General features: G+C 42.8%; 1 protein-coding gene across 2 annotated transcripts in view; it reads right to left on the bottom strand.

Moving 5' to 3' along the window:
- Positions 1-26,188, bottom strand: part of LOC138745743 (endophilin-B1-like) — a 57,530-nt gene that overhangs the window by 12,799 nt on the left and 18,543 nt on the right. For both annotated transcript variants that reach the window (XR_011346473.1, XM_069903014.1), the window contains exon 4: positions 23,510-23,651. Coding sequence is in view for 1 of the 2 variants with exons in the window: in XM_069903014.1 (XP_069759115.1) it covers positions 23,510-23,545 (36 nt within the window). In the remaining variant the exon portion in view is untranslated. The remainder of the gene's footprint in view (positions 1-23,509; positions 23,652-26,188) is intronic.

Raw genomic sequence — 26,188 nt, 5'->3', positions numbered from 1 at the left:
TTATCTGTTTCAACACAGCCATCACTACCTCTTCGGTTATCCTTATATGCTTCATGACTGTAGAAGAAACACTAGTTGTGAATTCCTTCCTCACTGCTGCAGTGTGGATCTCTGGTCAATAGTTCCAGACTGCTGAGTTGAAGTGAATTCATACAACTCCCCTGGATCACGTGATCTCTATTGCCAAATCAGCTTCCTGTCGTGCTTTTCATATCCAACTGCCTGAGTCACCTGATTCCAGGTGTAGCTTTCAGATAAAATCCTTGCTGACATGACTGATGTAAAAAGAATTATACTGAACTAATTTATATCATACATTATTACAATATTCAGATCCATTTCCCATGTTTGTCAAGACTTATGAACTCCTCATTTAAAAGTTCCTACTTGTAATAAAGAATACATTATCGAAGTAAACATTTTAACAATACCTCTTTATAAGGAATTTCTATTTCAGTACAACATGGTTGGTCCTAACTTGTCCTTCAAATATGTCCTTAGTTGGAAATAGCAAAAAAGATTGCGATGAGTTATACGATATGTATTTCTCAGTTGCTCAAATGACATTAATTGACCCCTTTCATAACAATTTTCAACATTTATAATCCCCTTACGAAACCAGCTATTCAGAAATTGATGATCCTTCGAAAAAGAGACGAGGATTTGTATATCCACTTACACCAATTTCATCATTTATTTGATTCCATATATTAATCAAATGTTTCAACAATGGTTTATCTATATCACCAACCATTAATTTTGATTCCCACTTGGATATAAATTCTTCTGCTTTTCCTCTCTCCTATTTTATTTGATTCAATTTTAACCCATGGAAATTTTTTCCCTTTAAAAAAAAGAAGCAAGAAATCTCATTTGAGCTGCTCGATACTAATTTTCAAAATGAGGAAGCTGTAGTCCTGTCAATGTAGAATTTGCATTGAGAGAAACGCATCTGTCTTTAGCTATCTTATTGAATTGGCTAAAATGGCATAACATGAGAGCAAACGTCCCGGAGGAGTGTGGGTCACTTGTAACATGCGATTCAATCGGAAATGGATTCACATGGCATAAACTCATGACGCAGACTGTTTTCTAAGAATGGAATACAAGAGGAAGGTTGTCTAGGTCTCCAGCAGGATATAGATCACAAGATATAGGAGTAGAGGTACGCCCTTTGAGTCTATTCCATTATTCTTCCACTCAGCCCCACTGCCCAGCTCTCTCCCCATTACCCTTGATTCCTTGACTAATCAAATACCTGTCAATCTCTGCCTTAAATAAACCCAATGATGTCACAATATCTACCTCAGTCTACCGTACATGACCGTTAAACTTTCTCCCCACTGCGAACCTGGTGTTACAGTATCTGACAGAATATATCGGACATTACTATTCAACATTTTCACTGCTTTGAACCCAGTGTCACAGTATCTGTCTCAGTCGACAGTACATCACCATTAAACCTTATCCCCACTGTGCACCTGGTGTCACATTATCTCCCTCAACATACCGCTCATCACCGTTAAATCTGATCCCCCTGTGAACCTGGTGTCACAGTATCTGACGCAGTTCATAGTATATCACTGTTAAACATAATCACAAATGTGAATCCTACTATAAAATAATACTCCCCTTCTAAGTCTCGCAGTATTCTAATCCCCACCTATTTTAAAAATTCAAAAAAAAAGAGAAAAATCAATCCCAAAATAAACTACTCAAAAGTAGTAGCCCCCTAAAAATCTGGGTGTGGTAAAGTCCACAAGTGGCAGGTGACTAAAGGACTCAGTGTCACCCACCCCCAGTCGGACTTTCACAAAATCCTGAAACAAAACATTCAACCCAGTGATTCCAGTCCCACTGATTGTTCCGGATCTTCAATATCGAGAAGACTTTGCGTCAATTCAACTTTTTTCCCATTCTTTCCATATTTTCCAATCTTCCCATTTCCATTCCCATTGACCCTTCCCTTCAGTGACAATGGTGACGATTGCCCATTTCCTCGTACTTCTGGCAATGAATTAGCAAATATTAAAGCATCATGGTCATTCTCAAAAAACTGAGATTGAAAATTCCCATAAAAATCTTTCAATACTGCCGAATAACGAAAAGCAAATTTATATCCCTTTCGCCACAATACTTCTTAGGCTGAATTAAATTCTCAGTCTCTTCTGATAATTTCTTGACTCAGATCTGCAATTAAAAAAACCCTATTATTTTGAACCATCAGTGGAGCCTGATTTTGCCGTGTTTTCTGCACCTCCAATCGGAGTATCACCTCTCTGTCTTGATATTTAAAACAGCGAATCAAAACTGCTCGTGGTAGTTGGCCTGGAAACGGTTTATTCCTTAACGCTCTGTTCGCTCGATCTAATTCCAGTCCATCTGGAATGAATTACCTGCCCTACACTTCTGGGATCCATTTCTTCAAAACCTTCAGCGAATCCGAACCTTGCATATCTTCCGGAAGACCTACTATCTTAACATTATTTCTACGAATTTGGTTTTCTAATGAGCCAAACTTCTTCAATAATTCATTCTTCTGAATCCACCAATCTACAAAAGGATCTTCCACTATTTCCATTTTATCTCTATTATGCTCCACTTGACTCTTGCATTCAAGAAAGCCTCCTCAATCTTTTTAAAATGATCTTGCACAGTATCCACTGATCGTGTCCATCTCGTAACATCACTCTTAACTACATTAATATCTTGCTTCATAAAAGTTATTTCTTCACACACAGTGTTCATTTGAGTTTTCATTTCCAAAAATCCTTGAGTCATCTGATGAGTCATCTGCACTGATATATTTGCCATATCTTCCATGAGCTGAGCAATCCCTTCCAGAATTGGAAACACAGGATCCAGTCCATGATCCATCACCTCCCTTTGAGACCGACCGTCTTTTGCCTCAGTCCCCAGTTCTTCAAACTCAAATGAAGTTGAGCTCTCTTCTTCCTCCAAAGCAGTAGGTCCTCTTCCAGTGCGGCTGCGGGTCTGGACACCCGACAACAGCATGCCTACCTCGTCAGCTGGCCATCGCTCGGGCTTCCCCATAGCCCACACCTTCTCCAAAGGTTCGTGGACCCTCGATGCGTGGCGCATGCCTGGTAGGGCCACCCACCGCGCAGGTGCGTATTCCGACGCTACACTGTACACCCCCAGACCACCAGGCAATGCTGCAGGCACGCAGGCCTGTCCTCACTCAGCTGGCCCGCCCTCGTGCCTGAGTTAACGAGCACGTGAGTTGAAACCGACTGAACTCATCGCTGAGCCTGCACCATCTTGTGATTGCACAAGATGGCGGCGCTGTAATACTAAGCCGGGCAGGAGTCTTCTGAGGCTTGGGGACTCCAGTCAACTACTCCGTTGCTTCAACTTGAACTAGGCCTCGATTCTTCAATACTTTTCTAAGGTTATTTTTTGTGTAACTGAGTTTTCACTTTTTTTCACATTTGCAGCTATTTCATTCCTCCACTATTCCAAAGTCTAAAAACAGTATTTTTAATCACTTTTACAACTTTTAAAATTGAGCATTTAATAGTCTAACTGGGGAAGGGTCGAACCACACGTCTACCCTCTGCGCCATCTTGTCACAGTATCTGACACAGTTTATAGTAAATCACTGTTAAACCTTCACATTCCTCTGAATCCTGTCTCTTAGTTTCTGCCTCAGTCTACCTTTAATCAAGATTAAATATTCTCCCCCTGTTAACTTGGTGTTAAAGTATCAGCCTAAGTTTACCACACATCACCATTAAACCTTCTCCCCAGTGTGAGACCGGTTTTACTGTATCTGCCATAGTTTATCGTAAATCACCATTATACCTTCTCACTACTGTGAACTTGGTGTTACAGAGTCTGCCAAAGTCTACCGTACATCATCAGTAAACCTTCTCCCCAATGTGAGCCTGGTGTTATTGTATCTGCCACAATTTATTGTTCATCACCGTTAAACATTCTCCTCCATGTGAACCTGGTGTCACTGTGTTCGCCAAAGGTTATCGGACAGCTCTGTTAAACATTTTCCCCACTATGAACCCAGTGTCACAGTAACTGCCTCAGTTTCCCATACATCACCAATAAAGCTTTTCTTTCCTTCTCTGAGCCCAGTATCAACATATCTACATAGTCTCCTGTACATCACCATTAACCTCCTCCCCATTGTGAACCAAATTTCACAGTAGCTGCCACAGTTTATTGTACATCATTTTAAAATCTTCTCATGACTGTAAACCAGGAGTCATATAATCTGCCTTATTCTAACGCACATCTCTGTTAACCCTTCTCAATACCGTGAAGACGGTGTCACAGTTTCTGCCAAAGTCGACTGTACATCACCGTTAAACATTGTCCCCACGTTGACCCATTTTTCACTGTTTTTCCCACCATTTATCATACATCACAGTTCAACCTTCTCCACACTGTAAACTTGGAGTCACAGTATATTCCACAGTTTATTGTACATCACTGATATAACTTCTCCTCATTGTGAATGTGGTGTCACCGTATCTGCGTCAGTCTTCCGTACATCACCATAAACCTCTCCCCAATGTGAACTTGGTGTCACTTTATCTGCCACAGTTAATATTACATCACCATAAAACCTTGTTCCAACTGTGTACCTGGTATCACGGTATCTACCACAGCTTATCATGCATTACTGTTAAACCTTCTCACTACTGTGAACTTGATGTCACAGTATCTGCCAAACGCTACCATATATCACTGTTAAATATTCTCCCCATTGTGAACCTCGTGTAACAGTAACTAACACAGTTTATTGTACATTACTGTTAAACCTGCCAGATAAGCTCCAGATAGCGAAAGAGGCGTTCTCGCATCTGCAGGAACTGGGGCCTCGCCGCTCCACCTGGTCCAGAGCCTCCGGTGGCTTGCGCCCCTGCAGAGATTAGCGATGGCTTAATGACACGACAGTACCTGACCGTTACCCCATCCCTCTCATTCAGGATTTTACGCCCAATCTGCATGGCGCGAGGTTATTCTCCAAGGTCGATCTTGTGCGCGTGTATCATCAAATCCCATTGTAGCCTGAGGACATCCCCAAAATGGCTATCATCACCCCCTTCGGCTTGTTCGAATTTCTATGCATGCCTTTGGAGCTCAAAAACATCACCCAGACCTTCCAGCACTTCATGGATACGGTGCGCAGGGATTTGAATTTCATGTTCATTTATCTGGATGACATTCTTGTCGCCAGCAGAGACTGGGCACAAATCAAGTCTCACCTGCAAACCCTCTTCTCCCGACTGGCTGAATTTGGCCAAACAATCAACCTGGCCAAATGCCAGTTCCGGAAAGAGTCCATGCAGTTTCTGGCCCACATCATCATGGCCGAAGGAGCTACACCAGCTGCTATGAAGGTCACTGCAATCAGAGATTTTCCATGCCCGGACAACCTCAAGGGGCTACAAGAGTTTGCAGGTATGGTCAGCTTCTATAACCGATTCATTCCTGGAGCTGCACACATCATGCAGCCACTCTTCGCCAAGGACAAGATACTCGCCTGGACTCCAGGGCATTCAAAGCCACGAAGGTTGCCTTCATGAAGGCTACCCTGCTCCTCCACCCACGTACCGACCATCCAATGGTGCTCTCCATCGATGCCTCTGCCACTACCATTGGTGCTGTCTTGGAGCAGCAGGTTAATGGACAGTGGAAACCACTGGAATTCTTTAGCCAACTTCTTCATCCGCTAGACCGCAAGTATAGTGCTTTCAACCTTGAGTTGCTGGGCATGTACCTTGGTGTGCCTCATTTTCGCTATTTCTTGGAGGGGAGGCCTTTCACAATTTATACCGACCACAAACCCCTCACTCAGGCTCTCGCTATAGCTAGAGATCCCTGGTCGGCCCACTTACACCGTCACCTGTCCTTTGTATTGGAGTTCACCACCCACATTCAGCACAAGGCAGGGAAAGACAATGTGGTGACTGAAGCGCTCTCCCAACCGGCCATTTGCTCGCTGATACCCAGACTAGACTACAACCAGCTTTTCCCGGATCAGAAGTCTGACGAGGAGATGCAGGCCTTCAGGACTACCATCATGGGCCTGCGATATTTGGAGGTACAGGGATCCTCCCGAATCCTCTCAGTGATGAGCACCCTGCGACCAGTGGTTCCCCAGCAGTGGTGCAGGCAAGTCTTCACCATATCCACGACCTTTTCCATCCTTCCATCAGGTCCAAGGTTCATATGGTGGCAGAACGCTCGACACCCAAAGAAGACCTGCAGTTGTCATCTGCTGATCTGGTCTACGGTAAACCACTAGCCCTGCCTGGTGAGTTTTTTCAATGAACCTCACAACCTGCAACACTTACCACACAGTTTACTTCTCCGCCTATGGGCCCAATTGGACTCCTTCACACCCCCACCACTGCCCAGACATAACACACAGGCCTCTTACATCCCCAGTGACTCCTTCAAAGACCATATGAAGGGCCGTACAGAGTCATCCAGCATTCGGGATCCACTTTCACACCAGACATCAGTGATAAGAGGGAACTGTTTACTGTGGACAGATTAAAGACAGCACACCTCGACCCCAACGAGCCAGTGGTCGCGGCTCAACCCAAGAAGCGAGGCCTCCCGGCAAAAAAGGCTGTTGGCGCTGGTTCTGTGGGGGATGTGAGGCAGCAAGCCTTGAGGCAGACGATCCAGCCCCTCATGTTACGCACGTAGTGCAGCATCAAGCCAAAATGGCACTGTCGGGGGTTTCTCCCCGACCTCGGCACCAGACTCAGAAGCCCTCAACCTGCGGCCCCCGGTGTGCTTCTCAGCCAGGTCCGGGCTGGGAGCATAAGACCAGCCAGGCAGACCTGAATAAAGGAGTTTTTGCTCACTAAACTCAACCCGTCTGGTTGTGAGGTCATTCAGTAACAGAGTAGCCGCCGCTACAGTTGTATTTTAGTTTCTTTTCCTTTCTTTTCTTTTTTATATGTTATCAACATATATTTGTAAACACTGGAACATTGTGATTTGATATTAATTGTTATAATATTTGATTTAAAGGAGGCTGGTCTAAAAAGGCATAAAAAATATTTTAATATGGGGACAGGAATAAAAGAAAAACAGAGGGTACTGGTGTGAGGGAGGGAAGGGTAATATTGTTGTGGGGTAGGTTCAGATGGGTCAGCTGAAGGGACTCGACTGATCCATCCATGATTTGTCCAGGATCTTGGTGCCATGTAGTGTGAACCAGGGTGTTGCCTGATGGGGACACGGTGCTCTGAGCTCTGCAGAGATAGATCGTGGTTTTCTCCAAAACACACTTCCTCAGGTAAAGCAGGGGAAGTGGAAAGGCCCTAGTATGTAGGGGTAGGGAGAGGGTGATGTGGGAAGAGTTGGGACCCTCCAAAATCATTATGATCAGGCCTCGGAGACAGCATCTCTATCACTCGTATTTCTCTTCCCAGGAGAAGGAGCGATCTCAGAGACAAGACACGAGTCCAGAAGAACCTCGCATCCCAGCTGAATAGAGGACGGACAACATCATGATGGCCTGAATCTCTCCCCTTCTTCTCCCTCTGGCCCTGCCAACCCCATTCCCTGCATCTTCCATGTCCCTTCACCCACGCCCCCTTTCTCCCCTACCCCTTATCCATCCCAAACCCCTCCTGCTTATCTTCCCCTTCCCTCACACCTATGCCCTAACCCCAGCCCTCCTCCCTTCACCTCCCCTTCCCCTCCCCCTTTCCCCTTCCTACCCTAACCTAGGGGAAGGAGTGGTAGGGGAAGGGGGTAGGAGAAAGGGGGTAATGGAAGGGGGTAACGGTAGGAGTAAGGGGTAGGCTTGGAGGTGTGGGTATGGGATAGTGGTAAGGGGTATGGTTTGGGGAAAGAGATAGGTGTAGGGGATAGGGGTAGGGTTTAGGCTTGGGTTGGGTGAGAGTAAGGGTTAGGGCCGGGATTGAGTTAACATCATGGTTAGGGTTATGAGACATGTGCTGGGATTAGGATTAGGGTTTGTTAGGGGTTAGAGATAGGAGTAGAGGAATGGGAAGGGGGAGGGGAAGCGGGAGGCGAGTGGGGGAAGGAAATGGGGAGGATAATGGGCAGGGGAATGGGGAGGGGAATGTAATGGAAGATTAAAACCGTGTTTTTTTTTACTTTTGCAACCATTGCTTCTGCAAGACTGAGAACCTGCTTGTTTTTTTAGAATCAGCAGACTTAAGCTAAATTCCACCAAGGGGCCAGAGATGCAGTTATCTGACAAAAGGACATCTGTGTACCAAGAACATTTAATCTTCCTGCTTGTTTTGGTCACAGACTGTCAGAGGCCTAGCTTTGATGCAAAATAAACCATTGTATTCAAAGTGATAAGCTGAAAATTATGTTATTTGTTAGAAGCCTAACTTGCAAGCTTGCTTGCTTATCTTTCTTACTGCGCTGGGAATTGATGCTTGGGTAAGCAGTTTTTGGGTAATATAAGCCATGGTCCCGCTGCTGAAGTTTGAGACTCTCCGAGAGGTGACAACATCTTTCAGCAAGAAGAACTTCTAGAGTCCAGCTAACGTCCCGGTCGAGGGAGGTGGAGAAGCTGCAACCAGCGCCCCGACAACCTATTACAAGTGTGCAGTCATTGCCTTGCTTCGGCAGTTGGGACCAGTCCAGGCATTGATGAGTATAATTGGGAAGGGCTTGCATAATTTAGTTTGAAATCAGCTTTTGAATTTGTAATAAACATTTATTTAAACTGAACTGCTCTCGGTGTGGATGTCTGTTTTCTTTCGGTAGCTCGAACACTGTGACCAATCTAAAACGAACAAAGTGAGAGGTACAAGTTTACCCAGGACAGGGAAAGGGGTGGAGGAAAGGGGAGGTGAATGGAGGAAGGTATCTCTACCCCCTCCCTTCCCCACCCCTTCCCCTACATTATCCCTGTTTCTTCTCTCCTCCTTCTAGCAGTAGTCGGGCCTCATTCCGGCCAGAACCTCCCTGTGGTTTCAGAACCTCCGTTTCAGGAAGAGCCTTCGATGCTCGCTGCTGGACAGACATCTTGTCTCTTGATTCATTCTGTACCGTTATGATTAAATTAAAAAATGGTTGGGTTTTTTTAAGCTTGAACTCAAAAGGCTGGTCCAGATAGACAATACTGAAACAGGCTCCTGCTCTCCCCCTTTTCATTCTTTGCTCCCAACCAGCTCATGTTGCCTTGTCAATCTCATGGCCTGTGGGAAGAAGCTGCCTGGCTGTCCTGCTTTTATTCCTCTATATCTTCTTCCTGATGGCAGGGGGACAAAGAGGCTCTGTGCTAGATATCTATTTACAAACCCCCATCCCTGCAAACAATCAGGGGTCCCTTGCCTTGCGGTTCCACCCATGTTGCCTCTCCCTCAGCACTCTCTCGTCAGAACACTCCTGCACCCTCCTTCCCCTCCTCTCCCAAGTCTCAGTATCCCGCTGACAATTCCAGTCAGCTGCCATGTCTATACCCTGCCCCACCTAAACCAATGGATCGATCAGCACCTTCTCCCCTCAAAAGTTCGAGGAATCCACTCTCTCACAATGTCTTGCTAATGAATGTCCTGCATTCCCCTTCCCCCTTGGTTTCCTCCTGTTATCAGGCACCTGGATGGACCCCACACTGTTGAAACTACCCGTGTTCTCACTGATCTCTCTGCACCTCTGCCCTCCATCCAAAGATCTTGGTTGTCTTGTGGGGCTGGTGGAGAACAAAGCACCAACTCAAGGAGATGGGGAGCAGTACAGAGACCCCCAGCTCCAGGAGACAGGGAGAACCACAGAGATCCCCAACTCTGTCAATCGGATAAAATCTGATCATCAGTTGCAAGGTGCAAGGAACTCTCGGTACTGCTGCACGTGGGGCAGGTGTGGCCCATCCCCACACCTCCACCCTAGCAATTCCCAAAGCAGATTTCCTATTCATGTGGGGGTCCAAAATGGATAGAGTCTGGAGAAGGACCATGTATGTTCAATCAATGTGGACAAGGGTGTAACCAGCATGGCCATCATTGTGTGTGGCTGTGCGTGGAACCAAAGTGCAAGGGCACCAAATGGCGCTATGTGCTGAGGTTCTACCTGGCTCAGGTATTGCGAAAGAGTGGTCTGGCCCTGGTGCCGCTCAATGACCCAGTCAGCAGGACTTTACCCGATCACCTTCCTGGGAATGGTTTCATAGACAAACACTTTTGACCACAAGTCTGTCAGGCAGTGGTCAGTAGAGAATTGCTGACACAGAGACTCCAGGACTTGATGGGATACTGCGGGGTGGTCCACGGAGCAGAGCATCCAGAGACAGACATCCAGAACTGCTGGAAGACCAGAAACTCAGTGAAAGATGTCCTTCGGTCTGCCTGAAACCCAGATGGGAGTTGCAAACACTAGAAGGCATCTGACAAAAGCAAAGGGAGGAAGGATTTGGGCAATATGAGAGGTACTTGTTTCTACACAGAGTTGTGGGTGTCAGGAATGCCTTGCCAGGGGTGAAGGCCAAAACATTAGGAGCATTTAAGGGGCTCTTAGTCACATTGAGGGGCTGAGACCAAGGAATATATTCTCCAACAGCAGAGGGTGGCAGTAACCACAAGATATCAAAGTGGTGGCATTGAAGCTAAACAGAGGCCACCTAAGGCGACTGTGTGCCCGGCTGCAAGAATTTGGACTTACTATAAACCTTACTTAGTGCCTGTTCAGGCTGGAAACGTTTGACTTCCTGGGCATCAAATCAACAGGCACAGAACTAAGCCCCTGCTTGAAAAGGTAGAGGCTGTTCAGCGCTTCCCCAAACCCCCCATAATGAAGGAGCTGCAAGAATTCACCAGAACAATTAATTTTTATAACCAATTCATACTGGTAGTGGCCCACATCATGCGGAGAAAGGTAAAGACATTACCTGGGACAATGAGGATTTGGAGGTGTTCCAGAGGGCCAAGGACGCACTGACCAACACCACCCTTTTGACACACATCAGGCCAGAGACACCCACCACTCTCACAATAGATGCTTCCAGCACAGCAGTAGGGGGCGCACTGGAGCAATTCATTGAAAGGCAAAGGCAACCGCTAGCCTCCTTAAGCAGACACCTATGCTTACCCGAACTCAACTACAGCACCTTTAGCTGAGAGCAATCGGTGCTGTATCTGGCAGACTGAGGCAGGTAATCTGACCCCAGCTTCACAGTGGGGAGAATGTTTCACGGAGATGTACGAAAAACTGTCACAAACACTGTGACACTGGGTTAACAGCAGTGAGAAGGTTTAACACTAATGTACGATAAACTGTGTCAGATAATGTGACACCAGGTTCACAGTCGGGAGAAGGTTTAATGATAATGAGATAGATACTGAGACAATAGGTTCACATCAATGAAAAGGTTTAACAGTGATGTACGATAAACTATGGTAGAAGCAGTGACAAATGGTTCACATTGGGGAGAACGTTTAACGTAATGTACGGTAGATATGGCAGATATTGTGACAATGAGATCACAGTAGTGAGGAGGTTTAACGGAGATGTACGGTGGACTGTGATGGATACTGTGAAACCGGGTACACATTAGTGAGACAGTTTAATAGTGAGGTTCAATGAACTGTGGCAGGTACTGTGACACCGGGTTCACAGTGTGGAGGAGGTGTAAAGGTGACATGTGATACATTGTTGCAGATACAGAGTCACAGATTTAACAGTGGGGAGAAATTTTAATGGTGATTTTCGGGAGACTGAGACAGATACTATTTCACTGGGTTCACAGTGGGGAGAAGGTTTAATGCTGATGTACGGTTGACTGAGATAGATACTGTGAAACTGGGTAAACAGTGGGGAGAGGATTTTGCGGTGATATATGGTAGACGGAGGTAGATATTGTGACACCGGGTTCATAGTTGGGAGAAGGTTTATCAGTGAAGTCAAATAAACTGGGGAAGATACTGTGACACCAGGTTCACAGTGGAAAAGAGGTTTAATGGTGATATACGATTCAATGTTGCAGATACAGTGATACCGGTTTCACAGTAGGTAGAAGGTTTAACATTAATGTACAGTAGAATTAGGCAGATTTTGTGACAGTGGGTTCACATTAGGGAGAAGGTTTAACGGTGATTTTCGGTAGATTGAGACTGATACTATGACACATGGTTCACAGTAGTGAGAAGGTTTAACAGTGATGTCCGGTAAATGTTGGCAGATACCATGAAAATGAGTTCACCGAAATGAGAAGGTTTAATATTGATGTACGATTAACTCTGGCTGATACTGTGACACCAGGTTATCATTTGGGAGAAGGTTTAATGGTGATGTACGGCAGACTAAAGCAGACACAGTTACACCGGGTTCTCAGTGGGGAGAAGGTTTATCAGTGATGTATGTTAAACTGGGGCAGGAACACTGAAAACAGGTTTCCAGTGGAGATAAGGTTTAACAGTGATGTACAATAAACTACAGCAGATGGTGTGGCATCAGGTCAACAATGGGGAAAAGGTTTCATGGTGATATATGTTATAATGTGGCAAATACTGTGACAATGGATTCAGAGTTGAGAGATAGATCAACAGTGATGTATGGTAGACTGAGACAGATAATTTGACTCCAGGTTCACAGTGGGAAGGAGGTTAAACAGTGATACACGATTCAATGTTGCAGATCCAGTGATACCTGTTTCACAGTAGTGAGAATGTTTAATACTGATGTCCAATAAATGTGTCAGATACTGTGACATCAGTTTCACAGTGGGGAGAAGGTTTAATGTTGTTGTCCAGTGGGCTGAGACAGATACTGAAATGCATGTTCTTCAATGCAAAAAGCAGAGTGACAGGTAGATGAGCTTAGAGCCTGGATTGGCACTTGGAATTATGATGTGGGGGCAATTAGTGAGACCTGGTTACGGGAGGGACAGGCCTGGCAACTCAATATTCCAGAATACAAATGTTTTAGATGTGAAGAACAGGGGGTAAAAAAAAGGGGGAGGAGTTGCTCTGCTTGTGAGGGAGGACATTACTGCCGTGATGAGGCAGGATGGTTTGGAGGGATCGTCCAGTGAGGCTGTTTGGGTAGAATTGAGGGGTGGAGGAGGCATGAGGGCACTAATAGGAGCATATTATAGACCACCAAATGGGTCAAGAAAATTGGAGGAACAAATTTGTAAGGAGATAGCATAATTGTGTAATAAACATAAGGTAGTGATCCAGAATGGAAGACCATCGCCTTCCCAAGATCGTGTTCTATGGTGAGCTCTTCACTGGCCACCGAGACAGAGGTGCACCAAAGAAGAGGTATAAGGACTGCTTAAAGAAATCACTTGGGAGGAGTCATGTGATGGAGTAGTGGCTGGTCAGGGAACTCCAGCCCTCTCCGGAAAAGTTTTAAAAAAACACACAAAACACAAAGGCACAAACATAAAAATTAAAACAAAGTGAAAGCAAAGTTGGGAAGAAAATGGCAGCGAAGAAAGAAAAGTCGAAAGCAACGGGAAGAAGAGAAGAAGAAAAGACTTCAGAAGAAGAAGGTGAAGGCCTTACCTGTCCGAGGAGGCCCGCCGCGGAGAGAGAAGCCCGCTCCATCAGGTCGGTGGAAGTCCCGAGCTCGGGACTACAAAAATGCCTCGCGGAGCCAAGTAAAAGTGCGCAACTGCGCATGTAAAAAAACACACTGAAGGGAGGGGGGACCAGCTGAAGAGTCGATCTCCACAGCTGAGGATGACAGCTGCAACACAGCAACAGGAAGAGAACACAGAAAACAACGAGAACAAGAAAAAAGTGAGTAAAAAGAAAACAAGAAAACAACAGATGACCAACCCAGAGGAAGAAGAAGAAGAAGAAGAACACAGAGAAATGGAAGAAGAAGGGAAAGGCAAGACAATGGATATATATTTTTTTAAAGAATATATGGTATCAGTAAAAAAATGGCAATTACAAGAATTTAGTGAAATAAAAATAAGAATTAAAAGTGCAGAAGAAAAAATGAATAGAATAGAGATGGTCATGTCAGATATAGGAAAAAGTGTGGACAAGGTGGAAGAACGAGAAACAGCCGTGGAAATGGAAGTAGAGGACTTAAAAAATAAATTAGAAGAATCTAATAAAAAAGTTAAAGAGACACAAGAGCTGTTAGCTCAGAAGATAGATATAATGGAAAATTATAATAGAAGAAATAATATAAAGATAGTGGGCCTTAAGGAAGATGAAGAAGGCAAGAATATGAAAGAATTTATAAAAGATTGGATCCCCAGGGTCCTAGGAAGACCAGAATTACAGGAAGAAATGGAAATAGAGAGGGCACATAGAACACTAGCCCCTAAACCACAACCACAACAAAAACCAAGATCCATTTTAGTAAAATTCCTAAGATATACAACAAGAGAAAATATATTGGAGAAAGCAATGAAGAAAATAAGAGAAGACAAAAAGCCACTGGAATACAAAGGTCAAAATTTTTTTTTTCTATCCAGACATAAGTTTTGAACTCCTGAAGTAGAGAAAAGAGTTTAATACAGCAAAAGCGATCCTATGGAAAAAAGGATATAAATTTATGCTAAAGTACCCAGCGGTACTTAAAATAGTTATTCCAGGGCAGCAAAACAGAGTATTCTTGGATCCGGAGGAAGCACAAAAATTTGCAGAACAACTACAAGACAGAGAGATGAAGACATGTAGAAAGAATGGGAAGAGAGGAAGTAAGGAGGGAATTAAGAGAGTGACCTTTGTTATATATGAAAATTAAAATCTTTTCGGGGGGGCTGGATGGGGAGGAGTTAAGGTCACTGCAAAATCAGTTGATGCTTGCGAGTAAATTCGCAAATCCAAATGGAGAGGGGAGATGTGGTTGCCCGACAAGGGATAAAGGGCAACTCAGGAAGGAGAGGAGATAGTGGGGTTAAAGAAATTTTAGATAGGAGAATAAGGGAAATGTTTGATGTTTTAGAAATGTTGTCTTATAAAGTGTTCAAAACAAGAAAGCAGAAATGGATAAGAAGGAAAGGTGATGATGAGGAAATGGAAAGGAAAGATAAACAAAGTATGAAATGGCTACGTTAAACTATAAGATTTTAAATATTAACGGAATACATAACCAAATCAAAAGGAAGAAACTGCTAAATTTACTGAAAAAAGAAAAAATTGATATAGCATTTGTGCAAGAAACACATTTAACTGAAATGGAGCACAAGAAATTAAAGAGAGATTGGGTAGGACATGTAACAGCAGCGTCATATAATTCAAAAGCTAGAGGAGTAGCTATATTAATCAGTAAAAATGTACCAATTAAAATAGAAGAGGAAATAATAGATCCAGCAGGGAGATATGTAATGATAAAATGTCAGATATATTCGGAGTTTTGGAATTTACTCAATGAATATTCACCTAACGAAGAAGATCAAAAATTTATGCAAGATATTTTTTGAAGATAGCAGACACGCAAGGGAACATATTAATAGGAGGGGATTTCAACCTTAATTTGGATTCAAACATGGATAAAACTGGGAAAAAAAATTACCAGAAAGAACAAAGTAACCAAATTTATTATTAAATCGATGCAAAAATGCAACTTTTGGATATATGGAGGAAACAACACCCAAAGGAAAAGGAATATTCATATTATTCGGGTAGACGTAAAACATACTCAAGAATAGACCTATTCCTATTATCAGTTCACATGCAAGACAGAGTTAGAAAAACAGAATATAAAGCTAGAATATTATCGGATCATTCACCCTTGATATTGACAATAGAGTTAGAGGACATCCCTCCAAGAATGAATAGATGGAGTTTAAACTCCATGCTACTTAAAAGGCAGGATTTTAGAGAATTCATTGAAAGACCAATTAAAATGTACTTTGAAATAAATACAGAATCAGTGAAAGATAGTTTATACTATGGGACACAAAGAAAGCGTTCATTAGAGGGCAAATAATAAGTTATGTAACCAAGTTGAAGAAGGACTACAATCAGGAAACAGAGCAGTTGGAAAGGGAAATAGTAAATATAGAAAAAGAATTAGCAATGAAGGAAGATACAACTAAAAGAAGAGAATTGGCATATAAAAAAATAAAATATGAAACACTCAAACATATAAGGTGGAGAAGAACATAATGAAGACAAAACAGAAATATTATGAACTAGGAGAAAAAAACGCACAAAATTCTACCATGGCAGCTTAAGACAGAACAAACTAAGAGAATGGTATTGGCATCAAGTAAAAAAAAAAAATTAACAGAACCATTTGAAATAGGAGAAATACAAGAGATAATAAAAAAAACTACCGAATAATAAAACACCAGGAGAGGATGGATTCCCAATAGAATTCTACAAAACATTTAAAGATTTATTAATTCCTCCCCTCCTGAAAGTAATCAACCAGATTGATAAAACACAAAGCTTACCAGATTCATGCAAAACAGCAATAATTACAGTAATACCAAAGACAGGGAAAGATCCACTCGCACCAGCGTCATATAGACAAATATCTTTACTTAACACAGATTATAAGATAATAGCTAAGCTATTAGCAAACAGATTAGCCGACTATGTACCAAAAATAGTAAATCTAGACCAAACTGGATTTATTAAAAAAAGACGAACAACAGACAATATTTGTAAATTTATTAACTTAATTCATGCAGTAGAAGGGAATAAAGCTCCAAAAGTAGCAGTTGCTTTAGACGCAAAGAAGGCCTTTGACAGAGTAGAATGGAATTATTTATTCAAAGTACTACAAAAATTCAGTTTACCAGAGAAGTATATTAATTGGATTAAAGCACTATATAAGGGGCCATTGGCGAAAGTGACAGTAAATGGATATATATCAAAGCAATTTAACTTAAGCAGATCAATGAGGCAGGGATGCCCATTATCACCCTTATTGTTCGCGTTAGCTATAGAACCACTAGCAGAATTGATAAGAACAGAAAATAAAATAAAAGGGATAAAAATAAAAGATAAGGAATATAAAATCAGTTTATTTGCAGATGACGTTATAGTATACTTAACAGAACCAGAAATATCAATAAAAGAATTACATAAGAAATTGAAGGAATATGGAGAAGTGTCAGGTTACAAGATTAACGCAAATAAAAGTGAAGCAATGCCAATGAATAATGCGGATTTCTCAAAATTTAAGAAAGAATCACCATTCAGATGGCAAATGCAAACAATATGATACCTAGGTATACAAATAAATAAAAACCTCGGCCATCTATATAAACTCAATTATTATCCACTAATGAAAAAATTACAGGACGACTTAGAGCATTGGAAAGACTTACCACTAACACTAATAGGAAGGATAAACTGTATTAAAATGAACATTTTCCCAAGGATACAATACCTATTTCAGGCATTGCCAATACACTGTCCCTGCCTGTCCCTCATCAGACTTGTCAGTCACCAACAAGCCTGCAGCAGACGTGGACATACCCCTCCATAAATCTTCATCCGTGAAGCCAAGCCAAAGAAAGAAAGTGATCATGGGACCTTTTAACTTCCCTCACATTGATTGGGATACCCATACAGTAAGAGGGCTAGATGGGCTTGAGTTTGTCAAATGTGTACAAGATAGATTTCTTTATCAATACGTAGAGGAACTGACTCAGGACGGTTCTCCTGTTAGGCAACGAGATAGGTCAGGTGTCTGAGGTTAATGTTGGAGAACAAATTGGGTCTAGTGATCACAACTCTATTAGTTTTAGGGTAGTTTTAGGGAAGAGCAAAGAAGGGCCTAAAGTTGAGGTTCTGGATAGGAGAAAAGCAAATTTCAAAGGAATAAGAATGGATTTGGGGAGTATTGAGTGGGACATGATTCTTTCAGGAAAGGATGTAAATGAAAAATGGAGAATATTCAAAGAAGAAATTTTGAGAGTACAGAGTAGATGTGTCTCAGTGAGGATCAAAGGAAAGGCTGGAAGTCATAGGGAGCTTTGGTTTTCGAGGAATATTAGAAATTTGGTTAGGAGAAAGAGGAAGGTGTACAAGAGGTATAAACAGCAGGGTGATGAGAAATTGAAAGAGGACGACAAGGAGTGTAGAAAAAATCTTAAGAAAGAAATTAGAAAGGCAAAAAAGAGGCACAAAGAGGCTTTGGCAGGCAGAGTAAGAATAAATTCAAAGGGTTTCTATAGGTACATTAAAAGTAAAAGATTAGTGAGGGATAGAATTGGACCCCTTGTAGATAGGGAGGGTAGGCTGAGTGAGAATTCAGAGGAGATGAGGGAAATTTTAAATGATTTATTTACCTCGGTATTCACTAGGGAAAAAAATATTGTACCAGTTGAAATAAAGAAAAATAGTGGGGAGGTCATGAATCATATAAGGATAACCGAGGAGGCAGTGATGGCAGTGTTAAAAAAGATAAAGGTGGACAAATCTCTGGGTCTGGACAAAGTATTCCCAAGGACACTCAGGGAGGCTAGTGTACAGATAGTGGGGCCATTAACAGAGATATTTAGGATGTCACTGGTCATGGGGGTAATGCCAGAGGATTGGAGGGTGGGTGGCTCATGTTGTTCCGCTGTTTAAGAAAGAGTCCAAATGTAAGCCTGGAAATTATAGACCTGTGAGTCTGACGTCTGTGGTGGGGAAGTTAATGGTAAGTGTTCTGAGGGATGGCATTTACAAATATTTGGAAGAACAGGGATTGATAGGTAGTAGTCAGCATGGTTTTGTCAGGGGTAGATCATGCTTAACAAACATTATGGAGTTTTTCTAGGGGCTCACAAAAAAGATTGATTGAGGGAAGACTGTGGATGTTGTCTATTTAGATGAGTAAAGCTTTTGACAAAGTTGCCCACAGGAGGTTAGGTAAAAAGGTAGAGGCATTAGATATAAATAAGGAGGTAGTGAAATGGATTCAGCAATGGTTGGATGGGAGGTGTCAGAGAGTAGTGGTAGAAAATTGTTTGTCAAATTGGAGGCCGGTGACTAGTGGAGTTCCTCAGGGATCGGTCCTGGGTCCACTGTTGTTTGTTATATATATTAATGATCTGGAAGAAGGGGTGGTGAATTGGATAAGTAAGTTTGCAGATGATACAAATATTGGTGGTATTGTGGACAGTGAGGAAGATTACCATAGCTTAAAAAGAGATATAGGAAAGCTAGAGGAGTGAGCTGAGAAATGGCTGATGCCATTTAATACGAATAAGTGTGAAGTGTTGCATTTTGGAAAGGCAAATCTAAATAGGTCATATACATTGAATGGTAGACAATTGAGGAGAGCAGAGCAACAAAGGGATTTGGGAGTTATGGTAAATAGTAGCCTCAAAGTTGATACTCGGGTAGATAGAGTGGTGAAGAAGGCATTTGGAATGTTGGCCTTCATAAATCGGAGTATTGAATTCAAGAGTTGGGATGTTATGATGAAATTGTACAAGGCATCGGTGAGGCCAAATTTGGAGTACTTTGTGCAGTTTTGGTCACCGAATTATAGGAAAGATATAAACAAAATAGAGAGAGTGCAGAGAAGGTTCACGAGAATGTTGACAGGATGTCAGGGTTTGAGTTCCAGAGAAAGGTTGAGCAGCCTGGGGATTTTTTCTCTGGAGCGTAGAAGATTGAGGGGGGATTTGATGGAGGTGTTAAAGATTTTAAAAGGGACAGAGTCAACGTGGTTAGGCTTTTTCAATTAAGAGTGGGGGTTTTCGAACCAGAGGCCATAGTTTGAGTTGAATGGGGAAAATTTTATGGGGAATATGAGGGGGAAACTTCTTCACGCAAAGGGTGGTTGGGATGTGGAATAAGCTTTCGGCGGAGGTGGTTGAAGCAGGGACGTTATTTACATTTAAGGAAAGACTGGATAATGACATGGAGGAGAGAGGATTGGAGGGGTATGGACCAGATGCTGCTCCATGGAACTTGGAGGGTGGGGATTTGTTCCAGCATGAACTAATGGGGCCAAACTGGCCTGTTCTGTGCTGTATATGGTTATATGGTTATATAGCAATGAGAGGTTTAACAGTGTTGTATGATAAAATGTGTCAGAAAATGTTTCACTAGGTTCACAGTGGGGATAAGCTTTAATGGTGATGTACAGTGCATGGAGACAGTTGTTATAACACCCGGTTCACAGTGGGGAGGTTTATCAGTGATGTAAAACGAACTTTGGCAAAAATTGTGACACAGGTTCCCAGAGGTGAGAAGGTTTAATGGTGATACACGGGAGACTGAGGCAGATACTGTGACACTGGGTTCACAGTAGGGAGAAGGTCTAAAAGTGACGTACATTAAACTGGGTCAGATAAAGTGACACCGCGTTCACAGTAGTGAGATGGATTAACAGTGATGTATGGTAAACTTTGACAGATACCATGAAAATTAGTTCACAGAAGAGAGAAGGTTCAAAACAGATGTGCGATAAACGGTGCTCTACGGAAGAATGAGGAAGATACTGTGTGACCGGTTTCATAGCAGTAGTTAGTAGGATTAACAGTGATGTACAATAAATTACAGCAGATGCTGTGGCATCAGGTCATCAGTGGGGAAAAGGTTTAACAGTGATGTACAATATAATGTGGTAAATACTGTGACACTGGATTAACAGTTGAGAGATAGATCAACAGTGATGTACGGTAGACTGTGGAAGATACTGTAACACCAGGTTCACAGCAATGAGAAAGTTTATCAGTGATGGACAATAAACTGTGGTGGATAATGTGACACCAGGTTCACAGTGAGGAGAATGTTTAATGGTGATGTACAGAAGATTGAGGCATGTAATCAGATACCGAGATCACAGTAGTGAGATGGTTTAACGGTGAGGTACAGCAGACTGAGGCAGATACTGTGACACCTGGTTTCCAGCAGTCGTGAGAAGGTTTAACATTGATGAACAATATAGCAGATGCTGTGGCACTAGATTAACAGTGGAGACAAGTTTTAATGGTGATATACTGTAGACTGATGCAGATACGGTGACACTGGGTTTGTAGTGGGCAGAAGTTTTGTCAGTGATGTTCGATAGAGTAAGGCAGATTCTTTGATGCCAGGTTAGCAGTTTTGAGAATGTTTAACAGTGTACGATAAATTGTGTCAGATACTGTGAAACCAGGTTCACAATGGGAAAAGGGTTAATTGAGATATACAGGAGATATACGGTAGACTGAGGCAGATACTGTGACACCGTGTTCACAGTGAGGAGAAGGTTTAACGGTGATGTATGGTAAATTGAGGTAGATACCATGACTCCAGGTACACAGTAGGGATAAGTTTTAAAAGTGATGTACGGTAAACTGAGGCAGATACTATGATATCATGTTCACAGTGGGGAGAAGGTTTAACTGTGATGTACGATAAACGCTGGCAGAAACTTTGACAAGTGGTTCACATTGGGGATAAGGTTTAACGGTGATGTATGGTAAATTGAGATAAATACTGTGACACCAGGTGCACAATGGGGAATAAGGTTTAACAATGATGTACGGTAGACTGAGACAGATACTGTGACACTGTGTTCACAGTGGGGAGAAGATTTAATGATGATATACGGTGAATTGAGGTAGATACCATGACTCTAAGTGCACAGTGAGGAGAAGGTTTAATGTGATGTACAATAAACTGTGGTAGGTACAGTAAAACCAGCCTCACAGGTTTACTGGTGATGTACGAGAAACTGAGGCAGATGCTGTGACATGGACCGGGTTGACGGTGGGGAGAACGTTTAACAGTTCTGTATGATAAACTGTGGCAGAGAAAGTGACACTGGTTTCACTGTTGGGAGAATGTTTAATGGTGATGTGCGATAGACATATGCAGATACTCTGACATCAGCTTCACAGGGGGGAGTATGTTTATCGGTGATGTACGGTGGACTGAGATAGATACTGAGACAATGGGTTCATGGGAGTGAAAACGTTTAACATTAATGTACAATAAACTGTGTCAGATACTGTGACACCAGGTTAACAGTGAGGAGAATGTTTAACGAGATGTACAATAAACTGTGGCATATAATGTGACACCGAGTTCACAGTGTGGAGAACGTTTAATGCTGATGTACAGTAGACTGGGACAGAAACTGTGACACCGGGTTCAGAGCAGTGAGAAGGTTTAACAGTGATGTATAAAAAAACTCTGGCATATACAGGATCACAGTGGAGAGTATGTTTAATGGTGATATATGGGAGACTGAGGCAGATACTGTTACATTAGGTTCACATTGGGGAGAAAGTCTATGGGTGATGTAAGGTCTATTGAGGCGGATATTGTGACTCCAGGTTCACAGTGGGGAGAAGGTTTAAGTGTCCTGTACGGGAGACTGAGGCAGATACTGTGACACTGCGTTCAAAGTGGGGAGAATGTTTAACATTGATGGAGGATAAATTGTGGCAGATCGGGTGACACCAGTTTCTCAGTTGAGAGAAGGTTTAATGGTGATGTTCGGTAGACAGAGGCATATACTGTGACACTATGTTCACAGTGGGGAGTTGTGTCAGTGATGTACGATAAACTGTGGTAGATACTGTGGACAACGGGTTCACAGTGGGTTGAAGTTTTAACGGTGATGTATGGAGGTGTGACAAGGATAATGTGACACCGTTTTACATTATGAGAAGGTTTAACAGTCAGGTTCAATGAACTGTGGCAGGTACTGTAACACCCGGTTTACAGTACTGAGAAGGTTTAAAAGTGATGTACGATAAACTGTGGCAGATATTGTGAAACCAGGTTCACAGTGGGAAGAATGTTTAAAAGTGATGCATATAACACTATTGCAGATACATTTACACCAGGTTCACAGTAGGGAGGAGATTTAAGGGTGATGTATGGGAGACTGAGGTAGATGCTGTGACACCAGGTTTACAGTGGGGAGAATGTTAAACGGTGATGGACGGTAGACTGAGGCAAATACTATTACACCAGGTTCACAGGGGGGAGAAAGTTTAACGCTGATGTCCGATAGACAGAGACAGAAACTATGAGACAAGATTCAGATTCGTGAGAAGGTTTAACAGTCAGGTTCAATGAACTGTGGCAGGTACTGTGACCCCAGGTTTACAGTACTGAGAAGGTTTAAAAGTGATGTACGATAAACTGTGGCACCAGGTTCACAGTGGGGAGAATGTTTAACGTGATGTACAATAAACTGTGGCAGATACTTTGACACCAGGTTCACAGTGGGGAGAATGTTTAACGAGATGTACATTAAACTGTGGCAGATTCTGTGATAACAAGTTCACAGTGCGAAGAACGTTTAATGGTGATGTACAGTAGACTGGGACAGATACTGCTGACACCGGATTCACTGTCGTGAGAAGGTTTAACAGTGATGTACAATAAATTCTGGCCTATACTGTGACATCAGGTTCATATTGGGGAGAAGGTTTAACGGTGATATACGGTAGAGGGAGGCAGATACTGTGAGACCAGACTCATTGTATTGTTCATTTATCTTAATTACAACATCTAATTTATATGCTCCATTTTTTTGTGGCAACTTCCAAACATTCCATAAATTTCTATTCTAGTCAGATTTTGTTCATTTAAATAGGTCACCACTAAAAGCCCAAATCGTTTGGTCTCTTAAGTACGCTGCACAAAATTAAATTCTTTACCTGGGTTTGGTTCAATGTCACTTCAGTCTCCTTCATTATTTTTTCAGTCCCTCGTTTTGTGCTTTCTGCTTTGCCCAGCCGATTCGCCTAATGGGCATCCAACCTCTGTCTTCTCAGCTTGACCCAACGTCTCCTCTATAAACTTAAACAAACCAAAGAGACATAAGTTAAAATGTTCACATTGGCATTTTCAAACACAAAAATGACGCTGTGACTTGCAGTTTCACGTCATAATCCCACTTGCTAAACTTGCAAGCAACTGCATCGCATCCTACAGCTGGAAAATTGCAAGAGAACTGCTTGGTTAAAGCAAAGATTCCACCCAGTCACCCCATTAAAGGCCTCCAAGTTAACAACAGATAGCAACCTGAAAGTTAAATACAAAGACCTGTATCAGGAAGATTAATGGGCTTTTTTAAAAAAAAAATCATTTCCACTATTGAAAGAAAACTCCTCAGGGAACACCAGGCTCTTGTTGAACAATTCCTGTTGTATTCCTCAAAATGGTTTGAATCTTGATTTCAAGCAGAGTCATTTGGTGAGATTGTTGGTCTAGAACAAACCCTGCCCACACACTCCCTTAAATACCTGCAAAGTCCTGGTTCAGCTCTGCTCCATGCTAAAGCTATCAGAGCTTTTCTGAAGAGATAGCGGACTTCAGATGCTGGTACGTTGTGTCACAAAAACACTAATGCTTCCCTGAACAACACACCTCTCTCTGAAAACCAACAAAAACCTTCCCGAGTGGTATTATTCACCTTTTGAGCACCAAAATCTGGTGAACTTGATATATGTTAAATTTTGTGCACAGTATAAGAATGGCCTGCAAACAGTGGACTTGGAGGAATGAGAAGTGAGATTGGACTGTGAACCAAAGAACTTTTTTGAACTTACACACACATTACACACACGTGCACTTAGAATTAGAAGGGGGGTAAGTTAGGTAAAGTAAGTTAAAGCAGTAAAATAGTGATAAGTTAAAGTGTTATCTGTTTTTATGTTTAAAGATAATTAAAATCAGCTTTTGTTTAAGTAAGCATTTGTCTTGGTGAATATCTATTGCTGCTGGGTTTTGGGATCCTCTGGTCTCGTAACACAGCACCAAGCTTCAGAACAACCCACATTCTTTAGGTTATGATAATAGTCCATTAATGGGCTAGAATTATAGGCCAGAATTTATTGTTTCTTTTTGGCTTGGCTTCGCGGACGAAGATTTATGGAGGGGGTAAAAAGTCCACGTCAGCTGCAGGCTCGTTTGTGGCTGACAAGTCCGATGCGGGACAGGCAGACACGATTGCAGCGGCTGCAGGGGAAAATTGGTTGGTTGGGGTTGGGTGTTGGGTTTTTCCTCCTTTGCCTTTTGTCAGTGAGGTGGGCTCTGCGGTCTTCTTCAAAGGAGGTTGCTGCCCGCCAAACTGTGAGGCGCCAAGATGCACGGTTTGAGGCGTTATCAGCTCACTGGCGGTGGTCAATGTGGCAGGCACCAAGAGATTTCTTTAGGCAGTCCTTGTACCTTTTCTTTGGTGCACCTCTGTCACAGTGGTCAGTGGAGAGCTCGCCATATAACACGATCTTGGGAAGGCGATGGTCCTCCATTCTGGAGACGTGACCCATCCAGCGCAGCTGGATCTTCAGCAGCGTGGACTCGATGCTGTCGACCTCTGCCATCTCGAGTACTTCGACGTTAGGAATGTAACGCTCCAATGGATGTTGAGGATGGAGCGGAGACAACGCTGGTGGAAGCGTTCTAGGAGCCGTAGGTGGTGCCGGTAGAGGACCCATGATTCGGAGCCGAACAGGAGTGTGGGTATGACAACGGCTCTGTATACGCTTATCTTTGTGAGGTTTTTCAGTTGGTTGTTTTTCCAGACTCTTTTGTGTAGTCTTCCAAAGGCGCTATTTGCCTTGGCGAGTCTGTTGTCTATCTCATTGTCGATCCTTGCATCTGATGAAATGGTGCAGCCGAGATAGGTAAACTGGTTGACCGTTTTGAGTTTTGTGTGCCCGATGGAGATGTGGGGGGGCTGGTAGTCATGGTGGGGAGCTGGCTGATGGAGGACCTCAGTTTTCTTCAGGCTGACTTCCAGGCCAAACATTTTGGCAGTTTCCGCAAAGCAGGACGTCAAGCGCTGAAGAGCTGGCTCTGAATGGGCAACTAAAGCGGCATCGTCTGCAAAGAGTAGTTCACGGACAAGTTTCTCTTGTGTCTTGGTGTGAGCTTGCAGGCGCCTCAGATTGAAGAGACTGCCATCCGTGCGGTACCGGATGTAAACATTCAATCAGAATTAGAGTTTTGGGTGCTGTATTTGAGAAAAGATGTGCTGGTGTTGGAGAAGGTCAGAGATGATTTACTGGAATGATATCAGGAATGAAAGGGTTAGTGTACGTGGAACAATTGTCGACTCTTCGACTGTACTAGTTGGAGTACAGAAGGATACGGGGGACCTCAGAGGCATTTCAAATGCTGGAAGGCCTGGACAGTGTACATATGGCAAAGATGTTTCCGATGGTCGGGGATTCTAGGACAGGAGAGCATAATTTCAGGATAAAAGGGTGTCAATTTAAAACAGATGTGGCAAAATTGATTTTGTCAGTGGGTCATGAATCTGTGGAACTGAGGTCATTGGGTGCATTTAAGGCAGAGATTGACAGGTAGTTGATTAGTCAAGGAATCAAGGG

This window comes from Narcine bancroftii, chromosome 11, assembly GCF_036971445.1.
Source record: "Narcine bancroftii isolate sNarBan1 chromosome 11, sNarBan1.hap1, whole genome shotgun sequence".
Lineage (NCBI taxonomy): Eukaryota > Metazoa > Chordata > Chondrichthyes > Torpediniformes > Narcinidae > Narcine > Narcine bancroftii.
This window is presented reverse-complemented; position numbering and strand designations above follow the sequence as displayed.